The following is a 20,881-nucleotide window of genomic DNA, read 5'->3' as shown; positions in this document are numbered from 1 at the left end:
TTAAAGGTACATCTAAGAAGGTTGATATTTGATTTCTCAGTTACAATAAGAAAATTACATCTTTCACTGTTTTTGGAAATTGAACCCCTAAAGGGGTGAAATAGGGATGAAAGTTTTTATGGAAATGTTTCATTGTGCAAGCATTTTTGAAGCTAAATCTATGAAAGTTTGTATTTGACTTCAGTGTTAGAAATAAAACGTATGCATGTCATTGTTTGTGAAAATTCAGTCTCTAAGGGGGGGAAACAGGGTTTGAAATCTTTAATGAAAATATTTCATTGCAAAAGCATTTTTAAACCTAAATCTTTGAAAATTGGTGTTTGGCTTCTTGGCTAGAGATGAAAAAATATCTCTTACTGTTTTTGGAAATTCAATCTCTAGGGGAATGAAGTAGTGTGAGACTAATACATTGTCACTCAGCCTAAACTGCTAAGGATGGAAACATGAAGTTTTGAGAGGGTGTGGATATTACACTGTAGGCATCGTTTAAGAAGGGATTGTCCGAAATTCCATTCCTAAAGGGTTGAAATAAGGGATGAAAGGCTTTTTGAAACCATGTCGCTATTAAGGGAATTTTGAAGCTAGAACTGTGAAAACTGGTATTTGGTTTCCTAGTCAAGAAGTAGAAAATACATGTCAGCATTTTTGGAGGTTCAACCACTAAGGGGTTAAAATAGTGGGTGAAAGATTAAGTGATTGTGAAAGTCTTCATCCATGACAATTGGTATTTCAGTTGATATATAGAAATATTTGTTAGGGGGTGAAAGTTGCCATGGAAATATCCCCACAAGAACGTAAAAGATATGATAAGCAAAAACTTTAGACTCCAGCTACCAGAATCTTTTTGGCCAGAAGTACGTTCGGAAAAGACCGTGCATATATGACCATTATTACAGTGAAAAGCTTAAAAGGTGTTACAGTTTGTGGAAACCATGAAAATTCAATGAAATAAAAAGAAACTAAATCTCTGCAGGCCGTACAGTCTATGCAAGCGAACAGTGGGTGCTAAGCTAGTCATGCTACATATAGTTGGATACAACATTCTTTACATAGATAATATGCCCTTCTCTCAGGTTTTCTCGGTGCCATTTATTAATGATGAGCTTCCGGCTGTTCTTCAGAGTTGTTGTTTTCATTTTATGCACAATATTTCGACAAGCGACCCATCCGTCTTCTTCAGATGCTGTGAATTTTGTCATTAAGTGTACTTACTGTCTGGACTCCAACCAGACTGGGAACACATTATTAGTGTCTCCTTCTTCTAACCACTCTTTACTTTGAGACATTGTTAATCCTATAATACAAATAAAAAAAATTAATCATCTGATTGTATGTCTTTAATTTAAAGTTATTTTCACACTCACCATTTGTTTATTGCCATATTATTTATTACTTTGCCATTGTAACCAGAAAACGGTATTACTTTAGTGGTCATATATTCGGCTGTTTCTTCCTCTATAAGTGTGACATACTGAAAATATAATGTACATACAACTTGTATTCTGCACTGTGGTGAATAAATACCTCAAGGATGACAACAATTACAAACATTTCTGGGCAGTTCACAAACTCAACTGAATGACCTGCTAACAAATCTGTAGTGAAATATCAGGGAACTGGCAAACGACATTTTTGCATGTAGCAGGAAAATAATAGATTTCTGGACATGAGTTCTTGTGCCGAACGTAAGTGTCTTAGTCCCTGCTATGAGTACTCAAGGTTTGTAAAGGGAATTTAGTTACACTTAGTATAGCTAACTCTGTTCTGGATCTACGATTGTCTAACTTTAGTTTTAAAATAAAAAAATACTCTTAATTTGATTGTAACTGACTACATAAACCACATACAAAAGGGAAACACAAGTTACAACCCCGCATAGCATGTGGTCGTAATGTTGAGTGTGTCACTATGTAGCTTGTTGCGGTTACACATCAAAACATGTCACATAGTTGCTTGGCAGTGAAAAGAGAGATGGCTCTCCTTCCAGTGCTAAAAACAGTTTCAATATTTTAACTCCATTTCACATGCAGCAAAAAAGAAAGTAAAATGTACCAAATGTAAACTGGCCAATGACTACAGTTTGTACTGTAAACTTTTCAGTATATGCACAGTACTTAATTTCCAAATATCAAAGTAACTATAAACAATATTTTAAAGAGAGCCAATTCATCATCAGTCTGCAATATTGAACTATATGGTGTGAAAGAAACAAAAAATTTTTATTGAGTAGTTTCCTCAGAAATTGGATGAGAAAGATTCATAAATCCCAAATCTGTGGTTCTTAAATTTTTATGTGAATAGTTTGCTTTCTTTACATAAAACATAGGTTAACTAAAGCTAGAACACCCGCCGTGTGACTAGGGCCTCCCGTTGGGTAGACCATTCGCCTGGTGCAAGTCTTTCGAGTTGACGCCACTTCGGCGACTTCATGTCGATGGGGATGAAATGATGATGATGATGATGATGATGATGATGATGATGATGATGATGACAACACAACACCCTGTCCCTGAACGGAGTAAATCTTCGACCCAGCTGGGAATCGAACGCGGGCTGTTAGGTTTGACAGTCCGTTGCGCTGACCACTTGGCTACCAGGGGCAGAAGGCATGGTGCACATTACTTTCATTGGCGTAGAATTTGAGCATGCCATGCCACTACCATGTACCTACTATGCCACCTGTCACTTCACTTGTCAAAAGGCTCTGCCTACGGTACGGAATCTGTATGTGCCATCTTTCTGGGAATTGTTTGTTATCGTGTTTTAACAGTTTGTGAGCTACATCCTCTGAGGTGGAATGTTGGTACCAACCCGGCATTTTACTAAACAAACTTGGAAAATTACCTTAAAACTTCACTCAGGCTGGCTGGTGTACCAGCCGACAGCTGTTAATCCGCTGCACAGGTTTGATCACGGTCTGGTTCACCTTTCTGTCTTGTAGACAAGCACACTACTTGTTACACTATATGAGTGGGCTTGAACATAGTAAGTCATTAGTGAGGTAAAACGACTGACTGAAATTCTCCGCTGCATGTTCTCTTTCTATATTCTAGCTATTATTACTATATCATTCCCAGCAGTGTCAGTTCCATTTTAAAAATAATTTATTCCGGTTCATAATCAGTATTAAAAAAAAAGGGTTGCTCGGTATGTTTTGACAGCTTAACTCCATTCTCATACCTTGATTTTTTTTCCTTGTGCTGTTTCAAATACATAAATTTGCAATTTAATGCAAATGAAATATGTTTGGTGATTTACTTGGAATATACTGTGTTAAGGGACATACACCTCAGTTGTTCATAAACAATCACTTTGGGAAGTATTTCTACAAATGTGTCCTAGATAGTGTGAACTGCAGCAAGTTGGTCAGGATGTTGCACCTCTTCTCTAATAGATTTCTCATTGTACATGTAGCCAGTGTATTATTGAGCCAATTTCCATATCACACAGGTGTTGACTCTCTGCAGGATTGGTGAACATGTGCAAGAAACAGCAGATGTAGATATGCTTGAAAAATAACATTATCAATGTACACTGTCGAATCACATTAATGTGACCACATGCCTAAAGCCTGAATAATCACCTTTCACACTGCGGACGGCCATGAGAAATGCAGGGAGTGTGTCGGTGAGGTTAAGGAAGGTACCAGTGTAGGTTAAAGAAGATACCGACATGGATGTGGAACCATGCCAAATGTAGTACCGTGGCCAGCTGTGATAGATTTCTCGATTGAGGTGATCCCACAGATTCCTGATTGGGTTTAAATCCAAGCAGTTTGATGGCCAGGAGAGTGGAGTAAACTCATCCTGGTGCTCTTCGAACCATTCAAATACATTGCGAACTGTGTGACAGGTTGCACTGTCTTGCTGGTGGATGCCACCGTGCTGAAGAAAAAGAAATTGCATATAGTGGCCGACATGGTTTCCAAGGATAGATGTATACTTGTGTTGATCCACTGTTCCTTCCAGAATGATAAGATCACCCAGGGAATACTTCAAGAACGTTCTCTGGACCATAACACTCCCTCCTCTGACTTGGACCGTTTCAACAATTGTTGCAGGCTATTTGCTTTCAGATGTTTTATGCCATACACGCATAAAATGTGATTCATCTGAAAAGACCACCTGTCATCACTCAGTAGACACAGTTACGGTATTGGTTTGCAAATTCCAGCGTTCACCATGGGTGAACAGCAGTCAGCGTGGGTGCACGAACCAGGTGCCTGCTGTGTAGACCCGTGCATACCAACGTGCGCTGAATGGTCATTGAGGAGACACTGTTGATAGCCCCTTGGTTCGTCTGAGCAGTCAGTTGCTCAACAGTTGCATGTCCATTCGCCTGTACACATCTCCAGAGCCGTTGTTCACCTCAGTCGTGTATGCTCTGTGGTGCATCACATTTGCCTCAGTGCCAGTTTTGGACTGTGCCATTTTGCCATGCACAGTATACTTTAACCATGGTGGCATGCTAACAGTTTCGAAAGTTAGCCATTTTGGAAATGCCTCCACCTTTCGTCTGGAACCCAATGATCATGCCCTTTTAGACATCAGATAAATCACTCTATTTCCGCATTACGACAATGACTGCACTGTTTTCTCGTCCCTGTGGCCCGCTTTATATACCCTCCACTGCTAGTGCTGCCTCCTGCCGCCTTTGGATGGTGATTGCATGTTGACACCAAAAACGCAGGCAGTGATTATAGTAATTTGACTGGATCATGTTTATCCAGTGTCAGCTACAAATCCACTTATCTTAAATGTTTGTCATCTCCGTAATTTAGTTTTCAGTTGATTTCTAAAATATTTATCAGTTACTATTAAGGCTTGTGATTCCAGATATGGCCTTGATGACATTTTCTACAGAAAGATTGGTGTATTCCAGAAGTAAATATAACTACCACCCTACAGCTTGATTTCTCAAAGGAATAGTTCATACAGTTATTTGTAGGTGAATAGGCAGGGCAGGTGGTGGAGCGATATGTGATAGCAGCTGGTCAATATACCATGTTATCTGCAGCATCTGTTTGTAGTGTACACTACAGGAAGTGCAGTTCACATTTAGCATTTATTGTCCCATTAATTTAGGTATGGTGAATGTTTTTAACCACTGTAGTGTTTATTGTGAATAGTGCAGAGTGGAGACAACAGTTATTGTGTCTGCAAGTGATAAGAGTAGTTATCCTAGCATATTATTTTTCCTAGGGGAAGTAACAGGGCCCCAATGTATTGGCTTATGAAAGTTCGAGGGCTAGCCCTGACAGTCCGTTTGTTTTTTTTTAAGTCCTTGCCGGGGTTGCAAAAATATCTGGGGTCTGAGAAGTATATACTCATATACTTCCGTATTGAGAAAGGGGTCTTCAGTACAGAAGCATTTACTGTTGCTTCCTCATCAGCGATACTTGCTGGTCTGTGCCTTTCTGTGAGACATCACAAACTAAGTAATAACACTTGAGCAGTTTAAGGACATTGTTGCTAGTGAAATTTCAAGTGGGCAACATCGCAGAATAATTCAGTCATTGGTGCTGCTTTCATTGTTATATGAAAAGCAACTTTTGACAAAATAAAAGTGTTACATGGCTCTAATCAACAAACACACTCAAATAATAAAAAGAAATCATCTTGTTGTGTATTACCATTTGGAACAAAACAAAAAATGTGTTTTTGAGTATGAATTGTAGACAAACTCAATGTTTTGTGTACAAGTATAAAATGGATAATAACCAAGACATATTGGTATTGGGTTGTTTAGACCCAAACAGGACTACATGCTCAAGAATTTTACAGTTGCTGGGATATGGGAACACATCATTTCATTTATATCAAGAACTTGATTACAGAATTGTTAAGCACCATAATAGCTCTCATCAGAAGAAATTAAATTTTAGGTCGGTGGGGAGTTTATGTAGTAAACCAGAAAAAGAAAGCAGTTGTTAATAATGAGACATGTAAACTAGGGAGAGTTGTGATAATGTGATAGACATTTATTAAAAGACCAGAAAGAGAAGCAAAGGTGCTTCATATTGTCTTTATGCAGAGAAGATGGGAAATATAATGGAAAAAGTAAGCAGAAGAGAATGGAAGGGTCATAAACACTTCACCTAAGACAAGATAAGCATGTTCTTATCAGTTGTAAACATTGAAGCACTTAAACAAAGCCTAAAAGAAATAGTGAAGGCAGAAGTATCCAGTTGCTTTTTGTTTTGACATATATCACAATCTTCACACATTTGCAAATTCTGTAGGACAAAAAGTGCAACCTTTCGGTAGCTGAAGTGGTGCTACTGCTCAAAGTGGCTATCCTGTAGTAACAGAAGAATGGCATGATACAAATGGAGAACTTGTTATTTTTAATGCAGTTACTTCCATATTTCCTAGTCACTAAAAGTTGTTGTGAATTTTCCAGTACAAATAGGAAAATGTGATTAAACCAAATAACCCATCTCCTGTTAATGTCAGTCTATAATAATAAAATGTTAGCACATTGTAATCCATATGGTTCACAGTGACAGAGTTGTGATCATATTGTTGAAAATTGTATAAGACAAGAAATGAATTGTAACCAGAAGAAGAAATGATTATGATTATATCCACATGCTTAGTGCATACTTTCTGATTCTTTGCACCGATTATAGTTCACTTCAAGAGTTTTTTTAGCAGCTTTCTGACTCATTTTAATAGTTCAAAATTAGACAAGATTTCTACGTTTGGACATTAGGTGCTACTTCTTATATACGCTTTTTTTGCCATGTCCTTGCTTCTGTCTTGCATGCACCTAATGTGCTTACCTTTCCTGCTTCTCAAATGTATATCTCTCTTCAATCCTGCTTCTCAAATGTATATCTCTCTTCAAGAATGTAACACTTAGTCTCCAGCATGTACACCTATGAAGCTTTCTTATTATTTATGTGCTTTATCTACAGCTACAACTACAGCTTATCCCATGTTCCATTACATTTACACAAAACCCAATTCCTGTTCACTTTCAGGCACCACTGCTTCATCATCAATTAACAGTATTGTGCTAACTTTCTGGCCTTGCCAAACAATAACAGTCTTTTACTTCCCTCATTCCCTATTCAAAGTACAAAACAGACACTAGTGTTTACAATGAACATTAGTGTGTTATGCCTTTCATGGATTGGTTTTGAATTCTTATATAAATCTGTGAGTGCATACTATTAAAAATTGCTTTGAAGAAAGATAATGAGTTTAGTTATCCATCTCTCTCTGTTATCAAACCTTTACTGCCTAATAAAGGAAAGCGTTTTATTTCATCCTACATTGTAAAACACCTTTTGGTATTTGCAAAAAATAATATACATTTCCTTAGTTTTCCTGTATAACTTAACACTATGGTGAAACACTTTCTGGAGTGCCCTCCCACATGTCTCTATTGTGACTGAAATTTGTTATTCATTCTACAGTGTTACTGTCACACTCTTAACTGAGATCCATTAAGAGCTCTCATTGCCAGATGTGATGCTTTTGCAGAAATTGCCATGGTGTTCCATTTTGTAACCTCAAATAAAACCTGTTCATCATTCTGTCCTTCAACTTGAGGGAGACCAGACACAACAGATACATAAATGTTGTGAAAAAATATATGCCCCAAATGCAAATTACAGTAAGTGTTAAAGTGACACCCTATGAGGGTTACAAATTTAATTAGCACTGCAACCATGAACTGATTTTTTTCAACCACTGTGCTGTGTGTGTGTGTGTGTGTGTGTGTGTGTGTGTGTGTGTGTGTGTGTGTGTGTGTGTATTTTGGTCTGTGTATGTGTGGATGGATATGTGTGTGTGTGCGAGTGTATACCTGTCCTTTTTTCCCCCTAAGGTAAGTCTTTCCGCTCCCGGGATTGGAATGACTCCTTACCCTCTCCCTTAAAACCCATATCCTTTTGTCTTTCCTTCTCCTTCCCTCTTTCCTGACGAGGCAACCGTTGGTTGCGAAAGCTTGGATTTTGTGTGTATGTTTGTGTTTGTTTGTGTGTCTGTCGACCTGCCAGCACTTTCATTTGGTAAGTCACATCATCTTTGTTTTTATATATATATATATATATATATATATATATATATATATATATATATATATAATAGAGGGAAACATTCCACGTGGGAAAAATATATTTAAAAAGAAAGATTATGAGACTTACCAAACAAAAGCGCTGGCAGGTCGATAGACACACAAACAAGCACAAACATACACACAAAATCTAGCTTTCGCAACCAACGGTTGCCTCGTCAGGAAAGAGGGAAGGAGAAGGAAAGACAAAAGGATATGGGTTTTAAGGGAGAGGGTAAGGAGTCATTCCAATCCCGGGAGCGGAAAGACTTACCTTAAGGGGAAAAAAGGACAGGTATACACTCGCACACACACACATATCCATCCATACATACAAGACACAAGCAGACATTTGTCAAAAATGTCTGCTTGTGTCTTGTATGTATGGATGGATATGTGTGTGTGTGCGAGTGTATACCTGTCCTTTTTTCCCCTTAAGGTAAGTCTTTCCGCTCCCGGGATTGGAATGACTCCTTACCCTCTCCCTTAAAACCCATATCCTTTTGTCTTTCCTTCTCCTTCCCTCTTTCCTGACGAGGCAACCGTTGGTTGCGAAAGCTAGATTTTGTGTGTATGTTTGTGCTTGTTTGTGTGTCTATCGACCTGCCAGCGCTTTTGTTTGGTAAGTCTCATAATCTTTCTTTTTAAATATATATATATATATATATATATATATATATATATATATATATATATATATATATATATATATATAATAGAGGGAAACATTCCACGTGGGAAAATATACCCAAAAAGAAAGATGATGAGACCTACCAAACAAAAGCGCTGGCAGGTCGACAGACACACAAACATACACACAAAATTCCAGCCTTCGCAACCAACGGTTGCCTCGTCAGGAAAGAGGGAAGGAGAAGGAAAGACAAAAGGATATGTCTTTCCTTCTCCTTCCCTCTTTCCTGACGAGGCAACCGTTGGTTGCGAAGGCTGGAATTTTGTGTGTATGTTTGTGTTTGTTTGTGTGTCTGTCGACCTGCCAGCGCTTTTGTTTGGTAGGTCTCATCATCTTTCTTTTTGGGTATATAATCACCGGCCACTTGACCATCTTCTTCTTCTGTGCGAATGCAAAAATAGTGCCCGAATCGGCAACGTGCCACGAGTAATGAGTATAATGGGCGGGGGCATTACGAATGTAGAGCGGGACAATACATTGAGAATGTGGGTTTCACGCGAGGCGTGCCAGAGATAAATCCCTGCAGTTGCGCTATCCTCTGTGTCCTCGGTGGCTCAGATGGATAGAGCGTCTGCCATGTAAGCAGGAGATCCTGGGTTCGAGTCCCGGTCGGGGCACACATTTTCCTGTGTCCCCGTTGACGTATGTCAATGCCTGTAAGCAGCTAAGGGTATTCATTTCATTGTAAATGTATCCTTCACTTAATCCCAACAGATGTTATTCTTTAGTACTCTAAAGAAACTTGACCATCTATCGACATTCCTTTTTACAAAATTAACTTACCTCAGTGCAATTATTAAAAAAAAGAAGAAAACCTTGTAATCTGCAGTATGAAATGGACAGACAAAGGATATTGGGTGGAAATATACTACTACAGTAAGTGACAGAGCAAACAAAGTTAATTTCTCTTTCTAATAACAACTGAAGTATTTTATGGTCTTTCTCTTGTTTTGTAATAGTTCATGATTACCTACTTGAGAATGAAATAGAGCCTTAATCATACAAAGTACTTAACAGTCAGTAACTTTGTTTCCTCACAGCAGACCCTGCAACATCCATTAACTTCTATACAGTCGTAATGCCACGCTGATGCTCTTGAGTGTACCTCTCAGAGTTACTAGCTAATGTAATTTTACATTTTACCAAAAAATTGAACCGCTCTTCACTGATCATGATAAAACTACGAAAAGTAGTATCATCTTGAAGTTTCTGAAATGTTTCCACAGTTTATTATGGTTATCTGACACAGTGCTATCATTGGTTAAAAAGACAGACCATGTTTCACATTTATGAAATGACAATATTTTTCTCACAATATAGACACAAACATCTCACAGACTGTTTTCTTCTCCCAGGTCTACCAGTTTGGTTTCAAAAGGAAGTACTGGGATGTTGGGCTCCACATACGTGCAGTTTGAGGGAGATGTAATACTTTGTAGAGTCTTAATATCTAAAATTGCCTTCCCTCAGTCTACTCTTTCACAATTTCTATTGGCTGAGGGACATATAGCATTGTTGAACAGAGCAGTGAATTGCTTTGGAGGAGGATTGCTTCAGAAAAAATATTCTCTAATCCATCTTGGTTTACCTTCTTCATTAATAGATATTTGTCACATCCTAGTATGACCTCGTTTACCATCCACTGCAGTGAAGACATATTCATTTATCAATGTTTTTTTTACATTTGATCTATACCTTAATTACAGATCTTCAGGGTTCAGTCAAAGGTTTCATTCTCAATAAAACTGTCAAATACTCAGAATGACTTGGGATACCATTTTCCAGTGTTACAGGTCCTCTGAAACTACAACAGTCAAAAATCAGAAATGTCAGAGTTCCCTCTCCCCCTCCCTCTCCCTCCCTCTCCCCCTCCCTCTCCCTCCCTCTCCCCACCCCCATTCCCCCTTCCTCTCCCCACTCCCATTCCCCCTTCCTCTCCCCACTCCCATTCCCCCTCCATACCCCCTCCCTCTCCATACCCCCCCCCTCTCCATACCCCCCTCCCAGTATGTATGAAACTAAGTAGCCCCTTTTGAAAAAGTTGATCGCTTATCTGTGATTGGGAAACACACACACATTTTTATACAGTAGTAATATAATGAAATGGTGGTTAAGATTTTGCAGTGCTCATTAAGAGACACTTCTGAAGATACTATGAGTGAATGGAAACATTAAACATTTTCTTGCTTCCCCTGAAACATTTTGTTAATGTTACGTTATTGGTTTACCTCAAAGTATCTTTTGGATACCAAAAAAGAGATGTTTCCGGGCCTGTACTTTTGAATAGTGCTAGAGTTTATAGCACCACAGTGACCTAAAAAATGTGACTGCATTTTGAATGTGCGTATCCCCCCCTTATACACATAACCAATGATTTCGCAATGTGTTATGTTCACACAGGCCAGCTACTTGGCAGGGCTGCTGTAGCGATGTAGAAAATCTGTGGGATTTTCGTGACTCATATTGCACTTGTTATGGTCAGTGCTAAATAGGCTTCTGTTTTTGTTCCTATACACTGCCAGTTTTAAAGCTTGTTTCCAGATTAAATTTTAGAAAGAAAAGAGGGTTATATGTGCTGATACAGTTCTTGATCACTCATTGGTATTTGGAGTATTTTGATGCATTGCATTAGACAATGGACCACCTTTGTACTAGAAACTAATTAAGCATGACACAAATTTTTGGCTATAGGCTGATCAGAATTTGCTAAATAATTATAGTGTGCTGGTTGTAGGCTATTTGTGTAATGTGAGACAGTGATAAGCAGGTTGTTGCAGCTTTACTAGTAACAGTAAAGAGTTTACGTATGAGGATAAGGTAAAAAGTTCTTGACCATGTAGTGAAAGACTATTTTGTTAAGCTCAAAAGTGCACTTATTATTCATTGTAGTCCTCTTTTAAGTCAGTGCCATTCATCTAGTGTTTTCCTGGTGAGTGGGTTCCATTTTTCAAGATTCCTGTCCGTGGCTGCTGTAAAGCCCCTTCTGATTCACTATGTATTCTGGTGACAGAAGTGGGAATTGGTAGTCAGTGTGTGCAAAGTGTGGTGAATCACATGTTCTAACAATGCTTATCTTAAACCTGTTTCTCCACTTACAAACCACTTTCATGGGCAGCTTTATTTCCCTGGTGAAAATAGTATTCTTCTACAATCGGGAATTGTATCACCTTTTGGTTCAGATGACTTGTCTGGGACCACCAGTTATGTTGTACTTTCTGCGAGAAGTCCCCTCTGTATGCCACAAAATACAAGTGATAATGTTTCAGAAAATAAAATAGACGTCACCTTTTCTTAGTACAGGGCTTCCACACACTGCTTTGTTCACTGTTACATATCTTGTTTGATGTGATGGTCCTATGTGACATCCACAGTAAAAAATGTATGTAATAAAATTAGTTGGATTGTTTTTGGTCTAAACATTTCTGGGGAAATTTGTTTCCACAGTTATTTTTGGACAAATCTTCCTTGTCTTTTATAGTGACAAATATTTTGCATGTTTCATTGGAAGTTATTAAGTGCTTATTCAGTACACATATTGTGCATTTTATCAGCTTTTCAGTCAATTGTTGTAGTTTTGGTACGTGGTTCATGCGAGCACTTTGAAGGGTATTGTCCATATTTGAAATTAATTGCCTATTCTGAACTGCAGAAAATGGGGAAGTAGACCCCCCCGTAAACTTTCATCGACTTTTCATGAATTTCTGTGTGTAATCTATAATAAAACTTCCAGAATAAAGAATTTTAAGGTGGTGAGGGTTTTTAGTTTATCTGTGTAACACACAGCTTTAAAAAGCTTCATAAACAAAACTATCCCAGAAACAAAGTTCTTCTGTAAACAATGGTTGGAACGTTTTGACAGTTGTTAAATTCCTTGGCGATAGAAATCCAGCCCTTGGTCATGGAACCCTTTAAGAACTGCTGAGTGAATATGTCCCTCATTGAAAAACCTGTGATTTCTGCAAATCAGTTCCTAGATTGCCTGGACATTGTTGCCTGTGTTAGATTTCCATGGCCTTCTTTCCTGTTCAGCATCACCCACTTCTGTGCAACCTTGGCCAAATTGTTGGCACTATTTCGCTGCAGGTGCATGTGACAGTGCATTTGGTCCATGGACTACCAGAATTTCATGATGAATCTGTGTGTAATTTAGACAATTTGCTGACAAGTAGTGTTCTGTTTTGCGTACTTAAGCTTTGGAGTATGTTTCTAGTGGCTGCACAGTTTCACTCCCATACCGTAATGCACTAGTTATCTGTACTGTGCAGAACTGTCTCTGCAGGAAACCAAGAATATGCTTTCCCTTTTCACAATGCACCACTCTTTTTTGTGCAATGCTCTCAGTTTGGGACATGTGTAACTTACTTTCAAAGTCCCCTTTGATGAGACCCTTTGCAATGATGATTTGATTTTGTTTAGTCACTACTGAATTATGTTGTGATTCAGTGTACAGGAGCTGCACAGCACCTAAATATTGGTTCTCCCAAGAGCTTTTGGCTAGTAATATATTTTCTTGCTTCTGAAATGTGGTGTAAAGTGCTGTTTGGAATCTCCAGCTTGCTACTACTACCATTTAATCCACTTTTATGCAGTTGGGGGAAGGTCATTTGCATAAAATACTTTTGCAGCACAATGACCTTAAATTACTGTCCTTAATACAGCGACTTCCAGTGGCCAAATTTAGTCAAGAGGTGTGGCTTTGATATGTCCACACATGATACTAAAACATGAATGCCCATAGATGTCCCAGTCGATGGCATACACTGAATAAAATTAGAAATATCTAGAATAGTTATGTTTCTTGCTTACGTGAAGAGCTTTTACATTGAATGCTACAGCCCCTATGATAATTATTGCCACATTACTCATGAAAATATCATTATTTGGACAAAATTTACATGCCAAAACAATTACAAATTTCGGATGTTTAGAGATTTCAAAATTTTTCTGTTGACTGACCTTGTTTGTGTTATGATGTCCATACCATGGAAAATAAGTTTCTGTTAGTGGCTGCACTTTGTTTACTTCATATATCCTTTATTTTTCCTCCTTTTTTTGTCTTCCCCTTGTAGTATAGTAATTCAGTGGATAAGTGGGGACTTCAAATCCAAACATCTGGGATTCTTTCTCCATTCAGTCCTAGAACTTTTTTCTGTCACTCATCACCTCTGTCAATGACTTATCAACATGAAAAATACAGAGTTGTCCCATAGTTTGAAATCCACATTAAATTTTAGATCTCCTGAAGACAGATTTGGTCAGTCAGTTCAAAAGTGATGTGAAGGCAGACCATGTTAAGTAACAACTTTTAATGCATTTGTAGTTAGTGTTTCACTGTGATATGTTGTGGAATATGGGAGTTTCATTGCAGCAATAAATAGGCAGGCCACTATATTACTTCGTAATGTCAAGACATATTGGATTTTTATACTTGCCTCACTTTTTGCAATTGTGCAGTTAACCACGTGTGTTACAACCATGTGTATTGCACAGACAACCAGAATGGCTGCATTTGTCTTGTGTAGTCCTCTTTCCTTATAAATCTTTATTTTGTCTTGTTCTAAGAAATTGTTATAATAGAATTTCATGGTACCTCTGTTATTATTTTTGCAGGTGCTGTGGAATATTAGTTCAAGCATGCATTGTTATGAGACAAGATTTGGTGGGAAGTGTGCAGCTGAGGTAACATTACCATCAGCAAATCAGAAAAATAACCACTGTGAAGAACCTCGTAGCTGCCAGCCCAAACAGTTGGCTTCTTGTGAACAACCAACGGGAGAAACTGGACACCATCTGAGGTCTCGAAGCCATTTCTGGCCCCAGGCTGGTTTGGTCGCAACAACTGCTGAGGAAAAGGCTCCAGATTCAAGCTCACATCCGCAACCGGCAAGAACAACTAGGGATGCTGAAGAGACAGTGTCCCATCTGGCCACAGGTACACCTGCTCGTAAAAGAAAGCGTTTGACTGCTGAAGAAAAGCTAATTGAGGATAATAAAGCGTACTACAAGTTGGAAATGAAAAACAACAAACTTCGGTCAAGTGGTTACTTTGTCACAAGCAGAAGTTCTTTTGAAATGGGTCACGCTTTTGTCAAGGAGGCTGAAGTGTCACCAGTGAACATTAGTAAACAATATTCTGGTTTGGTTAATTGTAGTGGTGGTCATAAAAATAATTATGACCAGAAAAACTTTGAGCATAAAAACATTGAACAAAAAATTTCCAGTGAATGTGTTACTAAGGACAATCAGGGAGATGAATCAGAAAGGTGCAGGCTACGAAGTTGTCGAAAACCTGAGAGTGATTGCAGTAACAGTCTTGATAATATTGAGAATAGCATTAATCATAATGAGTCTGGTGTCATTGATAATGATCAAGGCAAGAGTAGTTCATGTGAAACTAAAAATAACAACCTGCATAAAAATAGCATTGATAACAAGAGTACCATCCGCAAGGCTATAGATGGTGGGAAAGAAACAGATTCCCAGTGTTTCACTGTGAATGAGTGTAAGGAGACTGAAGAGAAGAACGACAGCTCTAACAAGCAAGCCAGCTGTGAGTCTGAGGAACAGCGGGAATCGAAGACCGAAAGTTCTGGGAGTGGTCCTAGCCGAACAAGGATTCGGCTTTCAGAACTTTCCCTGTTGAGCAATGAAGCAGAGAATTTCATGTTTGGCGAGCCAGTGAAAAAGGTTTCATCAGATGAATCTTCAGATGATGAATGTGTGGCACTTAAACTGAAAATTGTCAAGAAAAGTAACAATGGTGACACAAAAGCAAAGTGGAAAGCAAAACGAGCTGTTGGTCGCAAAAAGGGACGTCGTATATACAGAAAAGTACACAGAAAAGTGAAAGTAACAACCAGAAAAACAAAAAATGGTATTACTTCTCGTGGTAGGAAACGACGCTTGGCTAGCGTGCATCAGTTTGATGACAGTTCTTTGGGATCAGCAGATGCATGCAGTGTTGGAAGTACTTCGGATGCAAATACACTTTCTGGGAGACACCGAAAGAGACGTACACATGCTGAAGCATTCATACATGACAATTTAGATTATTACAAGTTTGAAATACCTGGATCTCGGTTACGTTTCCAAGGTAGTGTGCTGCCTCAGATGAATATCAGTGAGACTCAGGGGTCAGAAACAGACAGTAACTATAATAAAAAGTCAAGTGAAAATAGTCACACATGTGATTCAAATAAAGAAAATAGCTTAAATTCATCGGATAGTCAGTTAGTGCAATTTAATGTAAAATCTCTCGAAGCAATAAGGAAAGGATTAAATGATAAATTGAATGCTGAGAATGAGGTTAAGAATACCCCTGAGGCAATTGTTGAAACAGGTGTTAAGAAAGAGGAGTCCAGTGACAAAAAGAATGGCAATGAATTAGCTACAAAGGATCTCTCTCTTGATAGACTGCGATTTTCTTTTGAAGCTGCGCCGCAGGGAGAGCCGTGGTACCAAACATATCAGAGGCAAGATACTGGAAATGAGATTTATCTCTCGTGTCCAATTGACACATCATTCTGGAAATCTTTCCTGCTTCCGTATGAAATGTCCCCAACTGAATTAGCAGCTGCTGCAGCAAGTAGTAACCTTCCTTCTTGCACCAGATCAATTGACGCACCAGTTTCTTTTAGAAAGAAGAAGAAAAGATTTGCACATTTGCTAGATAAGAAACCTAGAAAGTCTCCGCGCTGTCATGCTTCTACATTGGCTATACTGTCAAGTCTTATGCATTTCAGAAAACGCAAAGAACCAGACAAGTTCAAAGAGGATACACCACCAGTGAAAGATGATGGCCCATCATCATCCGATGATGTTGTTAATGAAGATGTGCAAAACAAAGATGAGCGATCAAATACTTCATTTTTGGGAGAAATGTCAACTGTTGAAGGTCCGTCGGAACTGAAGAAAGATTTTAGTGAGCTTGCTCAGAATATTGATGAAATGCTGGAATCTTTTCCAGAAAGCAGTGGAAGCTGTATCAGTGCTTCTCCAAGAAATACAAATGACAACAGTGAAGTGAAATTAAGAACACCTCGATCTAGTCGTGTCATTTGTAAGAAACAGAGCAAATCTCAGAGAGAGAAATTTTCTAAGAAATTAAATCAGCTGCCTTTAAGAGAGTCAGATCTAATTGATATTGATCATTCTGTGTTGGCCAGTTTAGCAACAATGTCAAAAGATACCATAGACTGCATTCCAAAGGCTGAAACTTGTAGTAGAGGTGGTCCAACAGTGGATGTAGTTTCATTACTCAGTAACATTACTGACTGCCATTGTCCAGGTCCCCCTGTAAGTAGCAAGGATTGCCTCAGGTGTGGTGTAGACATATTTTGTCCAGCCATGAGAGAGATGTCATGTAACAGTTCTGAATGTGGCGCCTCATCTACGTGTGATACAATTGCGTATTCTGATGTTCCAGAAGGAAGACAGGGTATCCGTGGCAAGCGGAGAAAGAGGAAAAAGAATCGGACAGGGTGGCCTGTGGACAAACAAAAGTTTAGGAGGAAATTCTATTTGAGGTTTAAAAAGAGCAATGAAAATATCCCTGTGCAACATTCTGATAATGTTCACAAGCATGATGGGGAAGATTTGTGCAAGCCTACAGAATCTGAAGTTCCATTAGATGTCAGTATTAATGCAGGTTGTTCTGGTAGCTTAGGCATAGACACTGAAGTGCAAAAATATCCTGACAAAGCTGAAAAGATTGAAGTTCCAGAACCCTTGGAGAGGATAGAGGAGGACGGTATGCATAGCACATGTACCCCACTGGGTAACTCAGTTTCAAAGGGTGATTTAGTTAGTTCTGCTTTGGTCTCCAGTGAATCCAGCCAATCTGATAAAAAAACTGATAAAGATCCTTCAGAAAATGTTCCTGTTACGTATAATGTGAGGCATGAAAAACATAGCAGACTTCTACGAACTGGAAGTTTAGACTCCAGCACTTGTTCAGAGCTAAAACCGTGTGTAAAAGTCAAAAGAATTCCTAATCTTGCTGAATATCAGATAGTACCTACAATTAAAATTGGTATATCTAACAGGCGGCTACGCAGTGCCTCTTCCTCATCGTTAACATATACTCCTGTTACAAAAATGGATTTTGTAGACGACAGTATCAAAGATGATACTGTTAATAACAGAAGATCGTGCCGGAAAAAGAGACCAAAATTTTCAGATAGTTGGGACACTTGGTTGACTCCTAATCGTAGATGATTTGGGAAACACGTAATTTCCATTTTGTGTTCATATCTTATTAAATTGTATAAAAGCTGTGTGTTGGAGACTGTTGTAATTCAGAGCCTTTTGTGTTTTGGTTTTTAAATGTCTTGAATGTGCTGATATATTTATAAATTGTACATAAAGAAAATTTATTTGTACATACTTAATATACATGGAAATTAATTTGTTGTCTTTTATATAATTTTTTAGTTGTATTTTATTATGTGTGCTGCTGAGTTTTTTTTATCAATATGTGTCATGCAGATACTATATTTAAATTTTAATAGATACATATTTTAAGTGACTTCCATTGTTAATCAATTTCAGACACTGCATGTTTCCAGATTGAAACAAAATTAAAAGCTGTATCAATCGTTGTGATAGATTGTGAAATATAGTATTGAGTCTTGATATAACTTCAGATATTAAATTAAGATTTCTACAAGAAATAGTGATTTTTATTTATTTATGCATTTTGTTTTAGGGGTGGGAAACGAAAAGATTATTTTCTTGGGGGATGGGTGGCTGATTTGCTTCATTATCCAGTAAACTGAAATGAAAACTGTAATTCTGCCCTTATTTCAAGCAGATGTATTTACCTTTGTGAAATCTGTTTAAAGTGGTGTACAGCATTTACAGGGTAATGGTGTTTCCTTGGGAAGCCAGTTGGACAAAGCTGATTTTTAATACATGTGTATGGACTACAGCTAGACATGATTATTCTGTTTGGATACATGAAATACTGCATTTAATAGCTTATTTATTTCATATTCTGTTTGGATACATGAATTACTGCATTTAATAGCTTATTTATTTCATATTTTAGTGTATAAAGTACAAAGCTCCATTTTCAGAGAGAGAGAGAGAGAGAGAGAGAGAGAGAGAGAGAGAGAGAGACCTTTAATTTTTGTTACCTTTAAACTATGTTTTTCACTAAATGAGAAATTTAATTCATGTGGACGTCCCATTAAATATAGTTTGTGATACATTTTTATGTCTGTTTACCTCTGAACAGATTTGTTTATTTTAAGAAATAATTTTATACTGAGGTGTTCTTTAGTTTTCTGCAATTTCTTCCTTAAAAAAACATAGTGTTTCTTATCAGTATGAAATATCTTTCCAAGACACTCAACTGCTTCTACTGTGTATTTCTCCAAGAAAACGTACTCCCAGATGGTAATGATTACTTATGTTTATGAAACTTTCTTTCTTGATGGATTCTTCTATTGCTTTGTGGTAGAACCGCTGTATATTTAATGGTGCAAAGCTTGTAAACTATGATTGCTTTCCTATCAGAAAAAGAGCAGTTTGCTTGCTTTCTGCCATTAAAATAATAAAGAAAGTTGACATCCTGATGCTTTAATTTCGAAATGTTCCATCTGTAGTTTATTTTCAGACAGCTGTTGTGGTATGTGAATATGTACTCAAACTAAACTTTGTAAGTAAAGAAGATTAGGGTTTACTGTGCTTCAGTTTGGACGTTTGATCGAAGTATACAGTTGACTGTGAAGGCCTCACCTTTCCTTTCTCCTGTGTACTGAGGCTTGTTCTCTTGCATCACAAATTATGCTTGTTACTGAAGCATATTTGAGAGAAAACTCAAACCATGTGACATTTATTCGAGGTTGATTGTGATACTAAATATAGCTGTCAGTGGTAAGACTTTTCTGTGCTCTTTCAAAATGTTAATACAAATGGGAATTTTTCTTCACAAAATGAAAAATACATTTGACAATGCTGCTTGAGATGCAAGGATCTGTGTTATATTTTTTCAAACTTAAAGTTGACTATTTTTAGAGCCTTCCTTTAAAACTTTTTTAATGTTGTTGAGGAATTCACTATCTGCAGTCTTCTTTAGGATGTTCTCCACCAATCTTTGTCAGTGACGTGTAGTAGAGTTAATGTGGCCATTTCATGCATTTACATTTTTCAGTGCCAAATCCAAACCTGTGTGGTTGGCATACCAGATGTTAAAAAAAACTGCCATTGGATAGTGCAGCAGAAACATATTGCATAAAGGTGTATTATGTGATCATTTCTGAGCAGTTGCTACCCATGTTGAGAATGTATCTATGTTCACTTCTTGTGTGAAGAATGTTTTAGAATAATAAAGTTTCCAAACAGTGTTGTTCAGATATTGTTACAACTTCGCCTCTTCATCTTTGACTTTTTTATTTCTAAAGTTGACATTATCACCAAATAACAACTGCTCTGAACTGGTCTGCTGTAAATAGCGTGTGGTTATGCAAATGGAGACTTTAGTGGCTTCTTACTTAAACAGCACATACTCAAATTTCCAGCTGGATTAGAATGTTAAACATGTAAAGTGTTAACTGTATTATTGAAACTCATTTCATGAATTGGTTAACTTTTAGCTGAGTGTAATCTTCATTGTGATAAGTTTGTTCATAGTGTTTATTCTGAAGATGAATAAGGATGTTGATGTTCCATAGTTGCAAGTTTCTGGCTGAGATTTTCCTGTTGTTTATTTTCAAAGCTTACCTGTGGGGATGCAGCATAAGGAAGAACTCCAGAACTTCTCGTATTTCAGGAATTGATTCACATATTTGCTGTCATTGTATCAATCCATTAAAACCTCTATGTATGAATAGTTCATACATTAAATTTTACATATTGTTCTTGTGACAATTGTAGTATTGGTATCAGCTTTGTTTTGGCATCTACCTATAAGAGTATTATGTGCAAATGAAAGAATGCAATGTGCTAACTGATTAGCTTTTTGTAAGATACTGACTAAAGGCACCTTGGTGGCTTTTGAATCTATCAGCCAGTGAGTCTAAAAACACTAATATCTTATTAAAGATTAGTATACTCAGTCTGTAAACTGAAGAGTGAGTGGCACTTGGTGTTGGGAATGTGCCCTATTCCAGAACAAAGCTAGAA

General features: G+C 37.8%; 1 protein-coding gene and 1 non-coding gene across 6 annotated transcripts in view; both read left to right on the top strand.

The window, feature by feature from the left end:
* Positions 1–20,569, top strand: part of LOC126176938 (uncharacterized) — a 101,772-nt gene extending 81,203 nt beyond the window's left edge. For 3 of the 5 annotated variants that reach the window (XM_049924138.1, XM_049924136.1, XM_049924137.1), the window contains one exon: positions 14,366–20,568. In XM_049924138.1, the coding sequence (XP_049780095.1) occupies positions 14,366–17,971 (3,606 nt within the window). In that variant the 3' untranslated portion in view covers positions 17,972–20,568. Of the gene's footprint in view, positions 1–14,365 lie in introns of all 5 variants that reach the window. The other 2 variants (XM_049924135.1, XM_049924134.1) reach the window with 1 other exon arrangement.
* Trnat-ugu (transfer RNA threonine (anticodon UGU)) lies at positions 9,299–9,372 on the top strand. Its single transcript has one exon. It is a non-coding gene; the product is annotated as a tRNA-Thr (tRNA).
* Positions 20,570–20,881: the final 312 nt, after the last annotated feature.

This window comes from Schistocerca cancellata, chromosome 3, assembly GCF_023864275.1.
Source record: "Schistocerca cancellata isolate TAMUIC-IGC-003103 chromosome 3, iqSchCanc2.1, whole genome shotgun sequence".
Taxonomy (NCBI): Eukaryota; Metazoa; Arthropoda; class Insecta; order Orthoptera; family Acrididae; genus Schistocerca; species Schistocerca cancellata.
This window is presented reverse-complemented; position numbering and strand designations above follow the sequence as displayed.